Source organism: Theobroma umbraticum, unplaced genomic scaffold (genome assembly GCF_002168275.2).
Source record: "Theobroma umbraticum cultivar Fairchild unplaced genomic scaffold, ASM216827v3 scaffold_204.0, whole genome shotgun sequence".
NCBI lineage: Eukaryota > Viridiplantae > Streptophyta > Magnoliopsida > Malvales > Malvaceae > Theobroma > Theobroma umbraticum.
In genome coordinates, this window is record NW_018397267.1 from 2,643,199 (window position 1) to 2,662,404 (window position 19,206).

The 19,206-nt window shown below is 37.4% G+C and overlaps 4 protein-coding genes across 8 annotated transcripts; 2 read left to right on the plus strand and 2 right to left on the minus strand.

The window, feature by feature from the left end:
• Positions 1-179: 179 nt before the first annotated feature.
• Positions 180-2,332, minus strand: LOC110424705 (magnesium-chelatase subunit ChlI, chloroplastic). Its single transcript, XM_021439350.1, has 3 exons — positions 2,086-2,332; positions 1,815-1,930; positions 180-1,535 (listed from the first exon to the last, which is right to left on the minus strand). Exons 1-3 carry the CDS (start codon positions 2,186-2,188, stop codon positions 483-485), a joined length of 1,272 nt encoding a protein of 423 aa, XP_021295025.1. The 5' UTR covers positions 2,189-2,332; the 3' UTR covers positions 180-482.
• Positions 2,333-2,810: 478 nt separating this feature from the next.
• LOC110424704 (HXXXD-type acyl-transferase family protein) lies at positions 2,811-4,754 on the minus strand. The gene is made up of 2 exons (XM_021439349.2): positions 3,755-4,754; positions 2,811-3,488 (listed from the first exon to the last, which is right to left on the minus strand). The coding sequence occupies exons 1-2, from the start codon at positions 4,552-4,554 to the stop codon at positions 2,957-2,959; spliced, it is 1,332 nt and encodes a 443-aa protein (XP_021295024.1). The 5' UTR covers positions 4,555-4,754; the 3' UTR covers positions 2,811-2,956.
• A 778-nt stretch (positions 4,755-5,532) lies between these two features.
• Positions 5,533-16,291, plus strand: LOC110424703 (uncharacterized protein At4g18490). 5 transcript variants are annotated; one of them, XM_021439347.2, is made up of 16 exons: positions 5,533-5,669; positions 6,747-6,816; positions 7,289-7,415; positions 7,745-7,933; positions 8,068-8,865; positions 9,158-9,352; positions 9,426-9,563; positions 9,712-9,834; positions 10,457-10,633; positions 10,733-10,904; positions 11,080-11,147; positions 11,233-11,272; positions 11,352-11,510; positions 11,744-11,854; positions 11,949-12,041; positions 15,546-16,291. In XM_021439347.2, the coding sequence occupies exons 2-15, from the start codon at positions 6,747-6,749 to the stop codon at positions 12,003-12,005; spliced, it is 2,424 nt and encodes an 807-aa protein (XP_021295022.1). In that variant the 5' UTR covers positions 5,533-5,669; the 3' UTR covers positions 12,006-12,041; positions 15,546-16,291. The 5 variants fall into 5 exon arrangements, with proteins under 5 accessions (XP_021295022.1, XP_021295021.1, XP_021295019.1 ...); XM_021439346.2 differs by lacking the exon at positions 15,546-16,291 and having other exon boundaries at positions 11,949-12,351; XM_021439344.2 differs by lacking the exons at positions 11,949-12,041; positions 15,546-16,291 and having other exon boundaries at positions 11,744-11,927.
• LOC149526685 (uncharacterized) lies at positions 12,990-14,216 on the plus strand. The gene is given in 3 exon segments (XM_089784969.1): positions 12,990-13,113; positions 13,116-13,192; positions 13,239-14,216. Coding segments are annotated over 3 exon segments (456 nt in total). The 5' UTR covers positions 12,990-13,055; the 3' UTR covers positions 13,560-14,216.
• Positions 16,292-19,206: the final 2,915 nt, after the last annotated feature.

Below are 19,206 nucleotides of genomic sequence, written 5' to 3' on the forward strand. Positions count from 1 at the left end.
AAGTTCTAGCATTAGATCTAAAGGGATGATCAAGACATCAATGTGATCTGGCAAGCCATTTTTTATTACTGCCGATAATAGAATTGAATTCAACGCAGTAAAAAACCACCAATCGGCCGTTGATGGCAGGACAAATAACAATAACAGATAATGGGTTTAAAGAAGGAAAGAACGGAAGAAACTCAAACCAAAGGGGTTAGAAATTAAACTATTAACTCTGAGAACATAGAGCATATAATCAACTATGCATCATAGCATCTTCAAAAGTTACAGTCCAGCAGAAATTCTAAACAGAGTACTCATTCACAGCACTCTTCCCTTCTTTTTACTCTTCCTTCACATGATAGACCAAGAATCTACTTTGGTTTAAATGTCCCACAATATTTGATTCTATGAAAGAGAGGCTAGCAAAATCAATGAACAAAACTAAGGAAACAATTTGGAAGCAGCTGAAATACATTAAAAGAAAAGACATGCATCTCTCAGCTAAAAACCTCATAGAATTTCTCAATGACAAGTAAACCAGAGTCAATCGACTCCAAAGGATCCTTCCGAAGACGATGTCTCAAGCAGTTGGGGATGACAGTGGCAATATCTTCTGCAGTCACTTTATCTCTTCCCTTTAGAGCAGCAAGAGCTTTTGCAGCTCTATTAGTCACGATATCTCCTCTCAATCCATCAACATTCAACTCAGCACAAACCTTGGATATTTTCACTTTTAGATCATGATCTATCTGAACAGAAGAAAGAGAACTCCTAGCTGAGGCAATCTGCTGTTGGAGCTTCTCTTGCTCCGCCTTGTAAGAATCGCGGAATTCTTTAGGGTTTTTGTCAAACCTAGCTCTCTCCTCCACAATCTTCACTCTAAGCTCGGCATCTCTTACAGTCCCCACTTGAGCATGCATTCCAAATCGATCAAGAAGCTGTGGTCTAAGCTCCCCTTCTTCTGGATTGCCTGAGCCAATCAGAATAAACCGTGCAGGATGTGAGATGGAAATACCTTCTCTCTCAACTGTATTCCATCCTGAAGCAGCAGAATCCAAAAGAACATCCACCAAGTGGTCATCTAAAAGATTAACTTCATCCACGTAAAGAATCCCTCGATTAGCTTTAGCAAGAAGCCCAGGCTCAAATGCCTTGACACCCTCAGTGAGTGCTTTCTCAATGTCAATGGTTCCACAGACCCTATCTTCAGTAGCACCTAACGGCAGATCGACCATGTTGATTTTAGTCATCATAATAGTCAGTTCCTCTCCTTTTGTAACCTTCTCTCTGACTTCTACACCCATTGATTCTGGATCTTCTGGGTCTGAGTTATAAGGGTCCCCAAAAACTACTCTGATTTCAGGCAGTAAATCAACCAGGGACCTAACAGCTGTGGATTTCCCAGTTCCCCTATCACCCATGATCATGACACCTCCAATCTTGGGATCAATCACATTCAACAGAAGACACAATTTCATCTCATCCTGTCCTACTATAGCAGCAAATGGATAAACTGGTCTCTGGCTTTCTTCAACATCAAGCTTCTGTGCCTGAAAATCATTAAGTTCACTATCTTCATTCACAAAAGTTTTAAAAGCTAATATTTAGATTTCTTCTATGCAACTCTATATCCTCCTGCCCAACAATGTTTTCTTCAAATACACAGGACAATCAGTAATAAACAAAAATTAAAAAAAATTCTTCAGATAAACAACACAGGTACTCTCCAAAGGTGCCATTTTTATAACTAACGATTCTAAACAACCAAAATGGATGTTTGATCTCAAAAAAGCATGAATTAAAAGAAGAGAACAAAGTTAATTAAATACCTTTTCAACAGAGTTAATGTCAGTGGCAACATTAGTTACTGCAACATGAAATTGAGGCCTTCCCTTCCTTCCCTGAACCCCAAACCCTCCATAAAAATTTCTCCCATTACTCTGCCCTGTACAACCACAAAAAGTGTCAAATCTGAGCCCACAAAAAAAAATATACCCAAAGCCTACCCCTTATATTAATCGGTTTCATACTATCAGAACTGGGTTGTGGAAAAGATAAAAGTGAAGTGCATAGCCAAGTTAGTTCGACAGAGAAATGTACCTGGGTTAATGGAGATAGAGGGAATGGTAGGCTTCGAGGAAGGAGAAACGAGAGACCGAGAAGCTAAGATTGCAGTTGAGGATGTTCCTAATACAGACGCCATGACCCAACTGTCTTTGCTTTTTCCCTCTCGCTTTTTAGAGTGAGTGGCGTCCGTCTGTGTAACAGTTTTATGTGATTGCTTGACTCTGTCAGCTTGACATGGCTTCTTATTGGTTTGTTAGGTTGCGGATAAGAAGATAGATTTCATTCTTCCTTCGCCTTTGCTTTTGTCATCTCGTCATAACGTCATTTATAAAATTATTTTTTTAATTTTAATAAATATAGGAAATAATTCTTTGTTTTTATTCAGTATGTTACAACTAACCAAATAAAACAAAGCTTTTGAGAATTATAGGGTTTGCTAGTTTAATCTCAGGTTTATTATATACTTAAGTATTTTTCTCCAAAAAAATCTTTAGAACTGTTATATATACATCTCACATTTTCTACTTTTTCTTTTTTACTGCAAAAAACGTGGTCTGGAATTGCCTTCAGAGACAGGGAAGCCGTGGTGATCCTTTCTTTAATAATACCCTTTATCACTTTACCTCCTTTTCGTACAATTAATCAAATTACCCAAAAATAGGCATCTTACCTTCGTCCTGATACGATCCATTCAAAACCCAAATGTCTAGTTTGTGGTAAGGAAATATTAAAGCCACATTGAATACAGACTTGCAGAGGCAAAAGAAAAATGGATTTATTAGCCAAGTTGACCACAAAAAGAAGCAAGACAAAGCTCTGGTGTCAATTCTGCCAAGCGTCAGATATAAATTACATTCAGAATCCAGCAAGCAACGAGACGACATTGCAGCTATCAGGACACAGCTCAAATTTCAAATTCTTTCCTACTAAATTTCGCCATCTCTTCCTTGAAGGCAGGCATGGCAGTCTCACGCAAGCTCACCAGGACTTTAAACCCTTTATTCCGGCCCGTACTCGATGAAGAATAAGGCAGGAAAAAGCAAGGCTCCATACTCCCGAGGAAATTGGTTGAAAGCGGCAGCACAGTTACAGGACCTCCCCAACCAAAATCTACTGCCGAGTGGCCCAAGTGTCTCCAATCTGTGAATCCACTGACTCCTTTTCCAGCTGTGATGCCTTCTTCATAGTGCAGCTCTTGTAAGTCAATGAAAGAACGCACGTATTCATCACTGGCATTGCTTTTGCTCTTCTTAATCAGCTCTGCCGTTTTCCAAAGAGGCTGCTCTATCAGATCCTTGGCGCTGACCTTTGCGTACATTGCAACGCAGCCATTGCCCCAGTAGCCAGGGGGCAGTGGTGGCTTTACTATTTTGCGGATGTTCATTAAATATGAATACTTCACTATCTCATCACCTGGAATCTTTGAGGCTTTCACCCTGTTTAAATTAACAATGAAAATCACCGGTCATAAATTTTAGTCTACAATCTACACCATACAAACATGACTTCATCACAAAATTGAAATCAAACAAGTATGTGATGGAGTTACTCAAATTGGACTTGATTAAATCATCATCATCATCATATCATAATTCAACTCCGAATTTGAGCACTATCATGTATCAAATCAAATTAGAGTAACTATATATAGCAAGTAACTTAGCTACGCCCTGCAGAAAATCACCAAACATTTTTAACTTACTTGGCCCGCCAAATATATGCACCCAAGATTTCAAACGTGGTTAAACCCAGACCACACTGTTCAAAGAGCAAGGACTTGAGTTGGTCCAAGCATTCATCCTCCACGTAAAAACACTCCCTCACAACAAGTCCAACGTCCTGTTTGTACGGAATGAACCCCTTCTCCAAGCCCAAAAACTCCCGAACTGGACCTTCAGCTCTTGGCGGGTTTCTTGGACCCAAAAGAGCAGCTCTGTCCCAGACAGGCTGAAATTTTATCTGGTCCACTCCACGTGCCAAATCAGCCGCCATACAAAAAAACTGGGTTGCACCAAGCCCGTCACACAAAGCATTATGAATAGCTGCCCCTAGAGTGAACCCACCACATTTGAACACCGTCACTTGTAAAGTACAGGGGTTGAGCAGCGTTTCTTCCGGGCTCGGATCCGGAACTAACTGTTCAACTGAATTCATATCGGGGTCATCAAGGTAATTTACTGACTCTAATGTGCAGTCCGCGCTGGCATTGACTAGTGGTACGCTTTGGTCCACCTGACATAAAAGCTCATACCGACCATCGCTGGCACGGCGGAGAGAGCCCGCCAGAGGGTAGTAGTGGTGGAGCGCAGTGGCGATGGCTGAGGAGATGACCTGGAAAGGGTTGCGATCAGTGGTGGTTCTATTGACGTAAGCACGCAGGTAACGGAAGGTGACGTTGAGGCTGTGGTCATTGTCTAGGTGCGAGAGAGCGAGGGTGTGGTCATCGGGGAAAGGTGCAGTGGAAGGGCGGATTAGAGCGGTTTCTGTGACTTGAACCTTCATTTTTTTTTCTTCTTTTTGGTTAGGGAGAGGGCAAAGGGAGTTCCAGGGTTGGTGTTGGCTGTGGTGTTTAAAAAGAAAGCATTCGTCAAATGGTTGGTGTTGACTAATGAAGTTGGAGGCTAAAACGTGGACAATGGCTATGCCTCGGGCTCAAGTCCCCGCCCTCAACTACTGCTTGTTCATGCCGTTCCACTTTGAATATTGACTTTGGCTCCTGGCGTGCGGGTAATTGAGAATACATTTCTTAAATTTGTTTCATCAATCAGACATTTGTCATTAGCTGAAACATTGGGGAATGGTTGGTGTAGTGTGGTGAAATTGAGTGAAATTGTCAAGTCTCCGGAATCCTGCATTATAATTTTGGTTTCGACTCCCAAGTGGTAAAGTGGGTAGCAATTTGAATATGGATACTATCAGGCTATGTTTTGAATAGGAATCTTCAAAATTTTGGTTAAAAAGTCACACCCTGTATGGGTACATGTTGCAAAGAGTTTGTACATTGAACTTCTCTTCTTGTAAGGCTTAAATTGATAAACAATAGCATATTGAACTTATTCTTAAGAATATATAATAACATATTTAATTATTTGTTAATATTTTTTATGATTATGTTTAAATTATGAATGACATATCCAAAAGTAATTGATTTCAATCTTTTTTTCTTTTGCATTACCTTCGATTCGAAGAAAAAACGAAAAATAATTAAAAAGACAACGCAGGCACGGACCATCCCTACCTACCAAACCCCGCAATCCTCACCTACTCTATAATTTCTGTGCTGAGATTCCCCTATTGCTGGCCCTACACTATCAATGAAAATGGGCCAGGAACGCTGATCCAAATGAAAATATGTACAAACGGTCCAACTTAATTTAGGAAACGGGCTTTAGCCCACGTAATTAGGCACTTGCTAATCAGACGAAGCGGTAACTTAAATCGCTCGCAGTTGCTCCCGCTTCTTTCAATTGTCAGATCTATAAATACTAAGCACGTTTGAATAGAAATTCCGTTCTCCAAAAACTAACATTTTCTTCTCCTCCTGAAAGATTTCGTTCGCCAGTTTTCTTTCCAGCCAAACAGCCTCGTTTCTCATTTCTCTCACCAAGCTTAACCAGGCAAGTCTCCTCTATTTCTCTTCCTCTTATGCAAGTCCTAAACTATATAAAATCTAAGATATCGAGTAATATATATCTACTTCAGCTCTGTTTTTTTCTTTTAACCTTTATTGAAACATCTAGGATTTTAACTTATTAAATTGATATATTGCGCATTTTCAATTGTATCTAAAAATCAATATGAATTGACTTCGGAATTTTTTGTTTTGTATATCCGATCGTTTTTGGTAATTAATTTTTTTTTGGTGAATTAACTTCCTGTTTTTGAATTTGAAACTGTTTTCAGCCATTGGATCAGTTTGATTTTATCTTTATCTCTCTGTAATGACCACACGATTTATTTGGTGTTCATTTTCTCTGTATTTGCTTTTCAGTGAATGTACTTTCAGTTTTTATGTATCACTCCTTGCGTGGATTTCAATGGTACTAATTTGACCTAGAAATTATTGGTGATCATATTAGTTATCTTGAGCTGATAATCGTCTTGTTTTTGAGTTTGATCCTTGATGTTTTACTGGTTACATGTATGGAAGAGATACATATGTTCGATACACATTTCCTTGATGACATTCATTGGATCTTGTTGATGATGGATTTCATATTCAATTTGATTTTGAAAGGGCGCATGTTGAAGTTTTATATACCTTCTTTATTATGAATTATGAAATACTCTATCTGATATGAATGAGCAAAGGCGGCTCATGGTAGTCCATTACTCCATAACCACTACATTCTACATATCACCATCTAGATTAGTTGAATAGTAATCAGATGAGCAACATCACATGATTCAAATTTGGTAGATTTGGTTCATGCTTCTAAATGTTTTTATCTTATTGGTACAATACTTACCTGTACAGCAACTGAAATATTACTCCCCACAGGCATCTGGAGAAACTTGTTCACTTGTCACTTCTTTTCTCATTATGTTGACACTTCACACCATCGTTTGGGTCCTTGAATCTTCAATACGTTGCTGCAGGACCATTCTGTTTTCTTTCTTCCCTATAACAATTCATTTTGACAGTCTTTTGGATGGCTTCAGTTGAGAATAAGTTTTATTTATGTTGCTTGCAGATGGCAGAGCCACAGAAGGAAACTTCTTCAGCCGTTGGTTCAAAATCAAAGGAGAAAGGATCCTTGCTAGGTATTCCTGTGGCTGCATAGCATGCATAAAGAAATTCTATTTAATGAATTTTCACTATCCTTGTCCTGGAGATAATAGAAGCAGGAAAACATTACGGTGCAGGGTTATCTTTTAATTTTACATTCCATTTCTAACTAATTGGCAATGTTTTGATATTAGTGATTGTGCTAGAAAGTTCTAGTTAGAAAAGCTTGTGGTTCTATAGTGGAGAATCATGAGCAGCTATGGCTAATTACAGCGATTCCTTAATGAAGACACTGTTAAAAACAATATCAGCATCCTGTAATTTCATTTTGGGGTTCACTGACCCTTAAATTTTTGTGATTGATTACTCTGGAATTCCATAGGTGTTACCAAGACTAGAAATGATTTGTCAATCAATTCGAAAGTCTAAAGAAGATGCAATTTCTAGTGTCAGCTGTTTAAATTGAAATGAATTATGTGCTGAGATCCTACATTCTACTTAAAACAGATAAGGAAATTGGAAAGGATTTCCTTAGCTCCTGGAAATCTATGTCGGTGACACAAGATGATGCTATGGATTTTAGTTTTGAGACAATCTCAAAGGGAAAGAAAAAGGCATTCAACTTTGACAAGCTGTAAGTGCTGCAAATTCTTGGACCTTTTCGTTTATTAGTGTAAAATGAGGGTCTCATTATATCACTCAGCACCTAGCTGCTTTGATCTCTCTCCGTTAGTCTATTCTGCATATCATGCGTTGAAATCGTGTACTATTATATTGCCTTTCTTTTTTCTTATGACTTCACCTTGTCTGTGTTGGGTATATTGTTCACACCATGCCTTCTTCAGTATAGATGTCGTCACTGTGCTTTGTGCAGTGTTTCTCGGAGTAGAATAAATAACTGAGGTATGTATGAACCATCCACTGCTAATTAAACACTTAACAAAGAAAATTTTTCTTTATCAGGGACATGGATTTTAATCTGGATGGTGATTTTGACAAGTTATCATCATTCAAAATGGACATGCCCGATCTTGACTTCTCATCACCCTCAAAAGAAAATGCAAACGCTAAGGAAAAATCTAAAGAGGAAACTACAAGTGAAAAGCAACAAGAGAAAAAAAATCACTTTACCTTCTCTTTTGATTTTAATGAGTGAGTGGATTATCTTTTATGTTTGAATCATCAAATTGTTTTAGCTTTTGCTGTAAAATCCTTTACCAGCCATGCAAGTCAACTTCGCATTCGAATCTTTTATTTTCTTAGACTGCATATCTTATTGGCTGCAGGTTGGATGGTTTTGATTTTGATTCAAGCCTAACAAAAGGAGAGAAGACTCGTAAGAAAAGCCAGGACAGCAAAGCAGTTGCTTTGGAGAGTAGTGAAGTTTCTAATATTGACCAGGCACTTGAGGATGATTGTATTACTGCAAAACTTCCAGTATCAAAGGATGCGCCCAATTTAAAGGCTGAGACACCCAAAGGTGGGGCAGAGGCTTGCAATTCCATAGATGACCCTTGTCCTTCAAAAGCAGTTTCTATAGAGGGGCTTGCACCTGGAAATATGGTTGCAGCAGAAGGAACAAGAATTTCTCCAGAGAAAACAGTGGATACGAATGCCAAAGAAACATATAAATCAAGTACCTTGTCAGACAGTGCAGTTTCCTTGGAACTCTACGATCAGCAATCCTTACAGAGTTCACCCATGGATTCCCTCAGTGGGAACAATTCAAACCAAGAACCTGTTTCCAACATGCATGCAGAAGTTTGTTCTCAGGGAAGAATAATAAATGCCAGTTCGGCTGCAGATCAAAATGCTAATGACACAGTGATAACCAATGAGGGGTCTAAACACCAAAAATTGCACCAGAAGAACACATTTCCGCTATCAGAGAGTGATAGAGATGACAAAAAAGGGGCAAGTGGCAATATCCCAGCAGAAATAGTTGACAGCCAATCAATGCAGGGTGATATACTTCTGAAAGATATTTCCACTGCAAGCTTATCAACAGAAATATTAGACAACACTGGAGGCATGAAGGATACCCAGAATCCCACTCCCGAACTTCCTTTAGTTTCATCGGGCAGGTCAGATAGTCTACCAGTATTTTGGCAACGTGCCATCCTTGTTTAATTAATTGAAATGTTCCATATCAGTGATTTTCGAGATGAACTATGTCAATCAGAGAAATAGTTGACTATGAGATTATTGGTTAAAGGATTGAAGAGAAGAAAGAAATATAACTCCATCTGCCACTGCAACTGCTTATACTACACTGATCAAGAAAGCGCTTGCTGTTTTATGCTAACATGTTACTATTAGCTTTGATTCTAAGAATTATACCCGATTTTAATATTTATGCTAACTTTGATGAACTAGATGCAGTGAACCAACAGCCAGTGAAGCGACAGCAAGAAAAGACAAAGAAGGTGGGGCTATTCGCTCTAGATTTTTCAGAAGATCAGAGGAAACCAAATTTCAATTGCATCAGCCATCACCAACAGGAAAAGAGGTTTCCTCATTTAGCAGCAAAAAGATTGGTGACATGTACTCATTTCCCGCGAAAGAGAAAAGGTGTGCGATACTTTCTCTAACAACTGTAATTAGTGTTGTTGCAAGATAGATAGAGTCTTTTCATCTTTGACAGGGAAGATTTTAACGGTAGCGAAGAACAAAATGGAAGAAAACTGGTTGGTTATTCAGAATTAAGTTCCCAAGAATTGACCGAAGGGAGGCCTGTTTTGCTGCAAACTGAAAACAATGTTGGAAGTTCTAGTGACATCGGGTGAGGCAACAACCTTAGTAATTTTTTGTAACAGTGTTTGAAATTTGGTCGTCCCTTTGGAGATGTGGTTAGAACTTTTAACTTTAGAAACAATTAATATGTATCATTTTCACTTATTATATGATATTATCTATGCAATATTCAATAGGGATGGTGTCAATGCTGACGTTGTACAAAATGGTGGGAGCAAATTAGTCTGTAAATCAAGTGTGCAAGATAAAGCTGCAACAAAAGGAGTGACTGTCCTTTTAAGAAGTGAAAAGAATGCTAGGTATCGCTTCCATATTTGAGCTTATATTTATATATTTCTGTCAATCTTACTCCAGAAACATGATTCTTTCATGCAATTTTTAGAATAAGCAAATTAAGAATCGAACCTGTCATGTAACTCTGGTTCTAGGTCAAAGTTTCATTAGTCTGTACGTGAAAGGTCAACATGTTCTCACAAGGTAAAAAATCTTCGTCACTAGGCCATTAGTTCCATTTATCCATAAATTATCTTGGACAACTCTCTTTATAATTTTGACTACTAAAAGTTCTCAGATGCGCTTTAATTTATAAATTTTAATATTAAAAGTACTCTCTTAATAATAACTAATTAGTTATTGATTTTTTCCTCTTTTGGAAACATTTTCTTCTATATATGTTGCTCCATTTCTTACAAGTTCTATGCATTTTTGCTGATTCTTGCTTTATCTTTGTGATTCTTTTTCTTTTTTTGCATAATTGTGAATTTTTTGTATTTTAATCTTCATCTTCTATTTGACATGTTAAAACTTAATGTATTACTTAGTAGCTATCATCTTTTCATTACTTAAATTTCCATGTATTTCCTTTGAAACCTTTAGCAAATTGTTGAATAAGTTTTGCAAGCTTGTGTGGACTCCTTGCAGTTTGCAAGCTAATTCTTTTAACTACGCTGAGAAGACGACTGAATCTGGTCTCCAGAAATCTGTGAATCTCAAACCTCAGGTTGCAAAAATAGAATCCATTCAGAGCCCGAAACTTCTTTCTGAAGCACCTAAAATAGCCAAGAAAGTACCTGCTCTCTCAAGCTTCAAAAGTACAAGGTATGATGCTGATGTATCACCTCAATGTTCTTTAAGGTCTTTAAATGAGGGATTGTTCTGTTAAAATTTGTAATAAAGCCTGTCCCTTCCTTGATGTAGGACTCTAGAAACAAAGAAAGATCAACTAAATTGTCAGAGACAAACAAATTCATTGAGAAACTTGGAGAAAAACGTGGATACACCAAGAAATAAATCTAAGGTTGTCCTTCCTGCTGGAAATGCTGAGAAAGAAACACCAAAGCTCCCATCCTTGAAGCGGAAAACATATCAGGTCCTCTTTTCTTTTCTGGATATGAGTTGCTGCTTTCCAAGTGCAGTTATCTTTTTCATTAAAAAATGCAAATACACCGTTATTGCAAAAAGTATTGTTTTCAAGAAGATGCAGAGTCTGTGTTCTTGACATTTATATGAAGTGCCACTAATATTTGTTCAAAGCTATTCCATAGGAATCACATGGAGACTTAACGTCGATGAAACGCCTCAAAAGGCTTTTGCCATCTCCGAGTGAAAGCAGGTCTTATTTACTTTCGAACTCTACACACATGGTAACCAAATTTACAGGCAGCTTCACTAGAATAACATGTTAATAAAAACTGCAGAAATATCAAAGAAACTTCTGAAAGAGTTGCTGATGTGGAGGTATCTTATCAACCAAACTCATACATGGTTCAAATATTTGGTAAACTCTGACTTTAGTCACTTCATACGTTTATGCTAGGTTCAAAATCATAAAAATCACATGGAGGTTTCGACCAAGGATATTCCCTGTGACCATCTGACCTCTGGATTCGAAGTTCCTCAGGGGGTAAATATGACAGAACTGGAAAATGATGGGAATGTGGAAAAGGCTGAAGCTTATGGAAAGGCGCTTGAAGATGTAAGTAACACACACCTAAGAAAGTACTATTGAGCAAAAAAAAACATCTAAGAAAGTACTATGCTTTTAAGTTCAGTTTATGTCGCTGATCTCTTTTCACTTCAAGAATCAATCAGTAGTATTTATGCAGTTTGAGTGAATTTAAATTAATTTATAATCTATTTAAGATATGGAAAACCACTTTTCGCCAGAGGATATTGGATATTCGATAAATGTTCTGTTTTCATTTGCAGATATGCAACATGCTGAAAAAGAAACATGAGGAAGCCAAAGAACTATTTGTTAGAGCTATTGTGAACAACAACAGTTTACTGATGCTTAACCATCCCATCTTTGAAGAGAAGATATCCTTTCCATTTGTATTTGCTATCATAAGATTTTCTCTGATAACTTGCGTTGCTATAAAATAAAGTTGCACATTCCTTCACGATCAAAAACATTAATATGGTTCAGAAATTTGCTGAGCTGTTGATATGCAAGGACATGCCAACATGATCAAAAGGCAAGAACGGCGGTTACATGTAATATAAGGTTTCCCTCTCTCTCTCTCTCTCTCTCTCTCTCTCACACACACACACACACACACACAAACAAATGCATTGCAAACTTCTTCCCCCTCTTAGTTGATAAGGTCTTGTCCCATGCGAATCTCAGGAACGGGTGGCTGTTCTTTGAGTTAATCAGCATGGGTAGAAACTTTACAATTTATGTTGATTGAATACGATTGTCGTTTCCAGCTTTCCACCTGCATTTATCTAATTGCTTAGTTCTGCTTAATCCCATGACTCATTGAAACTAGTACTTGAACCAAGTCTTTTATGGTTCAATATACTGTTGGTACTTAGAGACGTCCTTATATCCTCTGGATGGTTGAATATGATTTACAATGTCTCATCATTTTGATTGATTGTTGTATATTTAAGGTAGAACCCTAAGTATGTTTGCTCTCTTAATCACGTACTAGTGTTGCTATTCTTTCTTGAACTTCATATAATGGTTCTCCTTGGGAACTCAGCGCTAGAGCTGCAATCTGATCCGGGAAAAAAAAAAGGTGGGACCTGGATTTAAGAATTATTAGTAAAAATTTAAAAAATTTCCTAAAATAGATTTTTATTGTTTTGCAGTTAATTCTACTGTTTTGTATGCTTAAAATTACATTTGAAATTCTTTTTCAATTCAAAATTCATTAGTAGACATCAAGACCCCACAGGCCTAAAACACTGCAGAAGTCCAAAAAGCCAGGGGCTTGAATTTCAAATGATAGCCCAAGGAATTGGAATAATAGGGTCCGGTCCAGTCCAGCAGAGTCGTAAAAGTAAAATTTTAGCTCTCCCTCCTCCTGCCCCAATTTATACAGGAAAAAAAAAAACTGCGCGCCTTTTCTGAGATCCGGGCAACTTTAACCTCGACGATTCATTCAAACGTCAAAAAGAAGAACAAAAAATGTTTCCGCCTCCAGCCTCCCTCCATAGACAGAAAATTAAAAAATTAATCCCAAATCACACCAAACTGAGCCAATCTTTTCTCCCCTCCAAAGTTCCCTCCATGAAACCAAAACTAAAAAAAAATAAAATTGTGGACATCCGAAAACAACTTGAATTGAAATCTTTCACTTCCTACCCTCCAAAACCCACCACTACTTACATCCCTTCTTCCCCTCCACCATTTCACCACTGCCTCCCATCCTTTCTTTCCTCCTCCTCCTCTTCCCTCTCTCTCACTCTAAACCAAATGGCTGTTCTCTCCCTTTGTGAAAATGACAAGAAGGAGAACATCCCTCCTTTCTCTTCAAAACAGCTCCCATCAGTTCTCAAAAAATCTTCATCCCCTATCAATCAAAAAGGAAGAAAAAGGAAGCCCCTTGAAGACATTACCAATCTCATTCTTCCAGAAATCTATTCTACTCTGGCTCAATCGAATGCAACGAATCTCGTTTCTTCCCAAGCTTTGGTTTACCAACCCAAATGCAGAAAGAGGAGAGCTGAAGATGGGCTCGAATCGATTTGCAATAAGACTCGTTTGGCGTATAAAAGTAAAAATTTCAGATAGTTCCTACATCCAACCCACAATGCACTAGGGCGATTCATTTGCCAACTACTCAATCTGCTTGATTGAGGTTCCATTTTTATTCTTTCTTTTATTGGTGTTTTTGCACTTTAAATTAAACATTTAAACACAGATTTCATGTTATGATATGTCTCAAAATAAAAATATGACCCTTTTATTAGATAATAAAATTATTGAATTTTCTGCTCTTTCATGTTTTCCAATCTGCTGAGTAATTAAATCAATCGCGTTAAAATGAAATATCATTTTCTTCTTCTTTGATAATTGATTTTTTATTACCCAATAAAACCAAGTGAGAGAACCTGTTACAAATTCAACAGCTATCCTTATAGCATATTAAGAAGAATTGTAACATCAGCAAAGTAAGCAATTACAGAGTAAATGTTTTTACTTAGTCCCCAAGCTGTCTAAAGTTTTCTGTTAACTGGATCACTGGCAATTGTGGTGCTGCTAGCCGGTCTTAGGTTAACAGCCTCCCTGATGCTGTTGGTAATCTCATCTGATGTTCTCTACCTTCTCCTATATAGCCTATCATTACGCTCCATCCAAATTTTGAAAATGAGAGTACTCCAAAGAAGCCTTAGAAAGGCTGAAATGAGTGCCTTCTCTCCTTTAATCTGTATTGTGCCCAAGCAAAGTCAGTATGCCAATCACCAGTGCTCTTGGGCAAGTCACATAGTTGAATTAGCTTCCCCTATACCTGCTCGCTGAAGGAACAAGAGAAAAACAGATGATCTCCGGTCTCCTCTGCATTGCTACAAAGAAAATATACAATTTCAGTCACACACCAAGTTTTGATCCTTTCTTTAGTGCATGCTTTTGAATAAGTCTTTGCCAAGCAATCTTCTCTTGATTGTTCCTCATAGGATTCCAAGTTGCAGCAGCTGCGTTAAGCCAAACAAATTGAACTGTCACTCTCTGCTTCTGCCAGATTTATTTATTGTTTGTAGCCGCAATTAATGCTACTGTGTCTTCCACGTTCATGGGTTGGGTATATCCAAGCCCGTAAGCTCCGCTTGTTTTGGGCTGGGCTTGAATTATGATTTTCAAACCCAAATTTAGCCCACCCTGAATTAATAAAAAATTAATTATCCATTCATTTTTTTTTGAATTTAACTCCAATAAATTTTAAATTGTTATTAATACTGTAATTAGTATCAAATTTTGAGTCTATGGGTGGGTTTGGACTATGGGTTTGGTTTGAAATTAGGCTCAATCAATAGATATTCTTTGTGGTGCCATTATTTTAGCGAAATAGGAATGACAGAAAAAAATAAAAGGAAAAAACAAAACAAAAGTATGAAACAATTCGCTGGTTTTAATTTAGCATCTTTTCCTATGGTTATCACACAGCTCGCGATTTCGTATCTTTGAGAAAAAAGGAGTGAATCTACACTTAATTTTAAATTTGATTCCCGAATAAGATTCATTGGAAGTGGAACAAACTTGGCCTACATCAGCTGACTGTTGGTTTCACTATGATTTTCAACGTTTGAGTTGACGAATCTTCAATTCTCATGGCAACAGCATGAAGAAGAAGCACTCGAGAAATTCAAACAAAGCAAAGATGGTGTTGTCAGCACACCACTTTGATCTATAGTGGATTCGACATGTGGTCCAAGGATGTAATAAAGAAACCTTAGGTGACATAAGATGGGAGTTCTAATGAAGACAGAAAATGATTAACGAGAGTTTGCTCTTTTCATTATGTTCAACTCTCCTTTAGTCTTTACAAGAATTCGAGAAGTCGCGACTCTTCCATCCTCAAGTGGATAATGAGGAAAAGTTGAATTTGAGGAGGGCTAGTAAGCTTTCTTAAATGCCCAAAAGAAAGTCTAGTTTAACAGTAATCAGAGTCCTCCATTGCTGAAAATTACATGTATCATAGGCATTTTATTCATCAATCCGCGAGTATGAATCACGGGTCAATTGCTTTTTATGATAATCATTTCATGCTTTTTTTTTAAGGTCTTTTCACTATCTTTGATTGGTACAATGGAAAGCAACGTTTCCGTGGCCTACAAATACTGCAAATTCAAGCTTGAACCCCGTAAAATAAGACTGCATTTCAGAAACCCCTACAAAGAAAATGGGTAGTTGGCGATTTCTTGCATTGCTGCTACTGATATTGTACTTAGTTTCAAGGTTTGAGTGTCGCCTTCTTAATCCAAACATTGAGGGAAGAAGTCCTACCAGGTCTTTTCGAATGTTGTCCCTCGCTACTAGTTCAGGGACGGTGTATCAGGTTAAGCTAGAGGTCAGAGATGAGGACAACAACGAAAACCCCGACGAGTCAAAACGTACAAGTCCAGGAGGTCCTGATCCGAAACATAACTGAATTTTCGTCAGAGCTAGATCTAGTTATCGGCATCATGGCACAAAGCAGCCATAGTATCTTCTGATGGATGAAATAAAATTGTCATCAGAAATGGTTGTCCTCACAAAGTATGTTGGATGCAATAACAAAATTTTCAACTGTCAAATAATGCAATGCATCTGATCCATGTTATTTGAATACATTTTGTGTATTATCTTTAGTTTGCATTTTGTGTATTATCTTCTGAAGAATACTCTTGGCCGATCTCTTCTGTTTAGTGGACTTTTCACTCTCTAGAGAGAATACTTGACTTGGACGGTGAACTTCCTCTGCCCCTCTCATTAGATTTCCTGGAGAGTCAGAATGCTTACATTATATTTTTGGTCTGGAAAATATATTTATGCACCAAGGAAAGCTGAAATGTGGGTGTTTGTAAACCTGAATTATGCATTACTCACATTTGTCTTATGTCTGAACATCTAAAGTATCGATGGCTCAAACAGTTGGATGAATAGAAAGTTTGGGATCTGATACAAATCAATGAAGTTGGCTTCAGAAGCCTAAAAATACTACTACTCTGCTTCTTTCCTATCAATTGTTCCCACAATCAGAAAATAGACTCCAATTAATGCTAATTTATTGGTGGGAAGCCTATGGTTTAGCCCATGTGAAGGACAGAAATGAAAAGAAGGAACGTACAAGCATATTTTCATGGTCGTTAGAGCTTTCACTCTTTCCTATCATTGAGAACATATAGAGTGAATCTATACATAGTGTCACGATGTAATTTGATCAAAGCAATACTATGGAATCTCAGAATAAGATCCATGTAAAATGGAACAAACTTGACCGACATGAGTTGACTTAGTTTTACTATGATTTTCTTGGCCTATGAATTATGAGCATGGTTAGTGCACTTAAGAGGCGAGCAAGGCCAATATAATTTTGTCGGCACACCACTTTGAAGTAGTGGATCGGTCCCAAAGTTACTCAGACGTGAAGCTCATGACTCTTAAATATTTGCAATTGGATAAGGAGGAAGCAAAGTTGGAGAAAGCTACCTAGCCTAAAAACCTAGAGAGATTCGTCCACAGGGTAATCAAAGACAAATTGAAACGTACACGCCCATGCTGAAGATTTATATGCACCACACATATTTGCAGCAATCTGCGAGTATGAATCAGGCATCATGGATTTCATGAAAACCACTATCATGTTTTTAATTTGGAGGTCCTTTTAACCAATTTGAATGGCTTCTCTAGCCTATATATACACCACCTCTTCCAAGCTTGGACCTGTACAAGACAAAGACCACATATGGCTAGCTTGCGTTTTTGTGCATGCTTGATACTGATTATATTGCACGCAGCACCAACGTCTGAAAGCCGTGTTGTCAATCTATACGTCGAGGGAAAGAACACAACTAGTTCTGTTGGAGCATTGTCCATTACTACTAGTTCAGGGAAAGTGCATCAGTTTAGCATACCCCTCATTGATGAATACACGAAGAACCTGTATGCGTCGAAACGTCTGAGTCCTGGAGGACCAGATCCGAAACATCACTGATAAGCTAATTATCAGTAGTAGAGATATTCCATAGAGCTGGATATCGTTCACGGCACAAAGTAGCTAGTATTCTCTGATGACAGAAATCAAATTTTGTCACCAGAAACTGGTTGTGTTAGCAAAATATGTCAAATGGAATAAGTGCCGAATTGTTGTAACGTATCTGATCAATGTTGATTGAATGGAATTCCTATATCAGATTCTACCTTTTCAATAACTAATGCTTCAGTTATTAAGAATTTGCAGTGATATATATGACAATGAAAATTTAGAAGAACTCCCATTCCTGGCAGTCTCTTCTGTTTGTAGCCTTCTCACATTCTTGAAGGAGGATTAACCAGGACTCCTGACCTCCTCTGCTGCTCTTATTTCCATTTTCTGAAACAAAAAAAAATAGAATGCTTAACACAAATTTGTTTAATTGAGAGCATGGGATATTCTCCCGGATTAATGTGAACTTCTTTGGATTGGTAATACCCGTACACCTTCATCAATATGTATATGTACGCTTACGGCTTATGCACAAAGGGGGTTGAATATGACAGCACTGAGCTCATGTTGGGTTTGTGCACTTATTTTAAGCACTCTTTCCGGTTCAATTCTGCTCCCCTGGTTGATTGTTCTGATATCAAGTTGCAAAAGTTTTCTGGATAGGAAGAATGAAATTTTGTTTAATTTAAAACTGTCCTTTATATATTAATATAGTTTCCCAAAGATTTTCTCAATATCGATTCAGGTCCACTCACTTTTATATATGTACCTACTACTAGTGATATGATTGTTTCATTCTCTTGTGGTAGGATTAGGTCATGTCAGATTATAAATCCAACATGTGCAGCATACAACTTGATACTTAAATGATTTCCAGGTACAATAATTGTCTAATAATTATGTTGTTAAGTGTGTGTGTACGGAAAGTAAAAAAAATCAATAAAATTAGTTTCGAGCATGCTGCAACGTATCAGTACTCTTCTTGTTATTTATTTTGCTCTCACTATTTATGGTGTGCAACAAGTTTAATTCAATAGTTTTAAAATATAATTAAATTTTATTTGATTGTGTCTTGCAGTAATAAATCAAATTATTAAATACTTTTTGTAGAGCACAAAATTTTCAAAATTAATCAATTAACTCATTTAAAAAGTAAACTTTTTAAATCTAGCTTTTGTCGATTAACGTAGAATATTAATTAATTCAACATGCCTAAAGTTTTCAGTTTTGACCCTTGTTTCACATTAGTCGATTTTCATTAAATATTGGTCGATCGATTGTCATGGAATATTAGTCAACTAATCTTGCTTACTTTTAAAATTTTCCAACAAATTAAACCACAAAAGAACAAGAAAATTGTTAGGTCTACGCCTTAGAGTGGACTTTACGGTGCAACATTCACTTAACAATTCTCGTAAACGTTGTTCTTTTGTCTTCATACAACCTAGATAGATGGCCAGATGCCTGAGGAAGGATTTGAATAGTGAATAACTTAATCAGCTGACAAATGATACTAGCTTGAAGGTGCAAATGAAATGAGAGAGCTTGGAGCATATCCTAACACTGAATGCCGAAGCCTTTATGTAGTAGTAGTTTTATCCACTCTACCTTCTATTAATGAGAGAGCTGCTTGCTGGGAATGTATAGGAGAATGAGAACTAATAATTAATCCAGAAAGAGTTGGGTAAGCTAATTAGCCGCTTGAAACGAGGGGATTTTATCCAAGATATGAGTGGCACAGTACAATCTTATATA

Bases quoted from the DNA above. Each gene is read 5' to 3' on its own strand.
- LOC110424705 (XM_021439350.1), bottom strand. From the start codon at position 2,188: ATGGCGTCTGTATTAGGAACATCCTCAACTGCAATCTTAGCTTCTCGG. The intron at 1,931-2,085 runs GTACATTTCTCT...GTGGTTGTACAG, and splicing joins CTCTATCTCCATTAACCCAG to GGCAGAGTAATGGGAGAAAT. The intron at 1,536-1,814 runs GTATTTAATTAA...AATGATTTTCAG, and splicing joins ACATTAACTCTGTTGAAAAG to GCACAGAAGCTTGATGTTGA.
- LOC110424704 (XM_021439349.2), bottom strand. From the start codon at position 4,554: ATGAAGGTTCAAGTCACAGAAACCGCTCTAATCCGCCCTTCCACTGCA. The intron at 3,489-3,754 runs GTAAGTTAAAAA...TAATTTAAACAG, and splicing joins GCATATATTTGGCGGGCCAA to GGTGAAAGCCTCAAAGATTC.
- LOC110424703 (XM_021439344.2), top strand. From the start codon at position 6,747: ATGGCAGAGCCACAGAAGGAAACTTCTTCAGCCGTTGGTTCAAAATCA. The intron at 9,835-10,456 runs GTATCGCTTCCA...GACTCCTTGCAG, and splicing joins AGAAGTGAAAAGAATGCTAG to TTTGCAAGCTAATTCTTTTA. The intron at 11,511-11,743 runs GTAAGTAACACA...TTTCATTTGCAG, and splicing joins ATGGAAAGGCGCTTGAAGAT to ATATGCAACATGCTGAAAAA.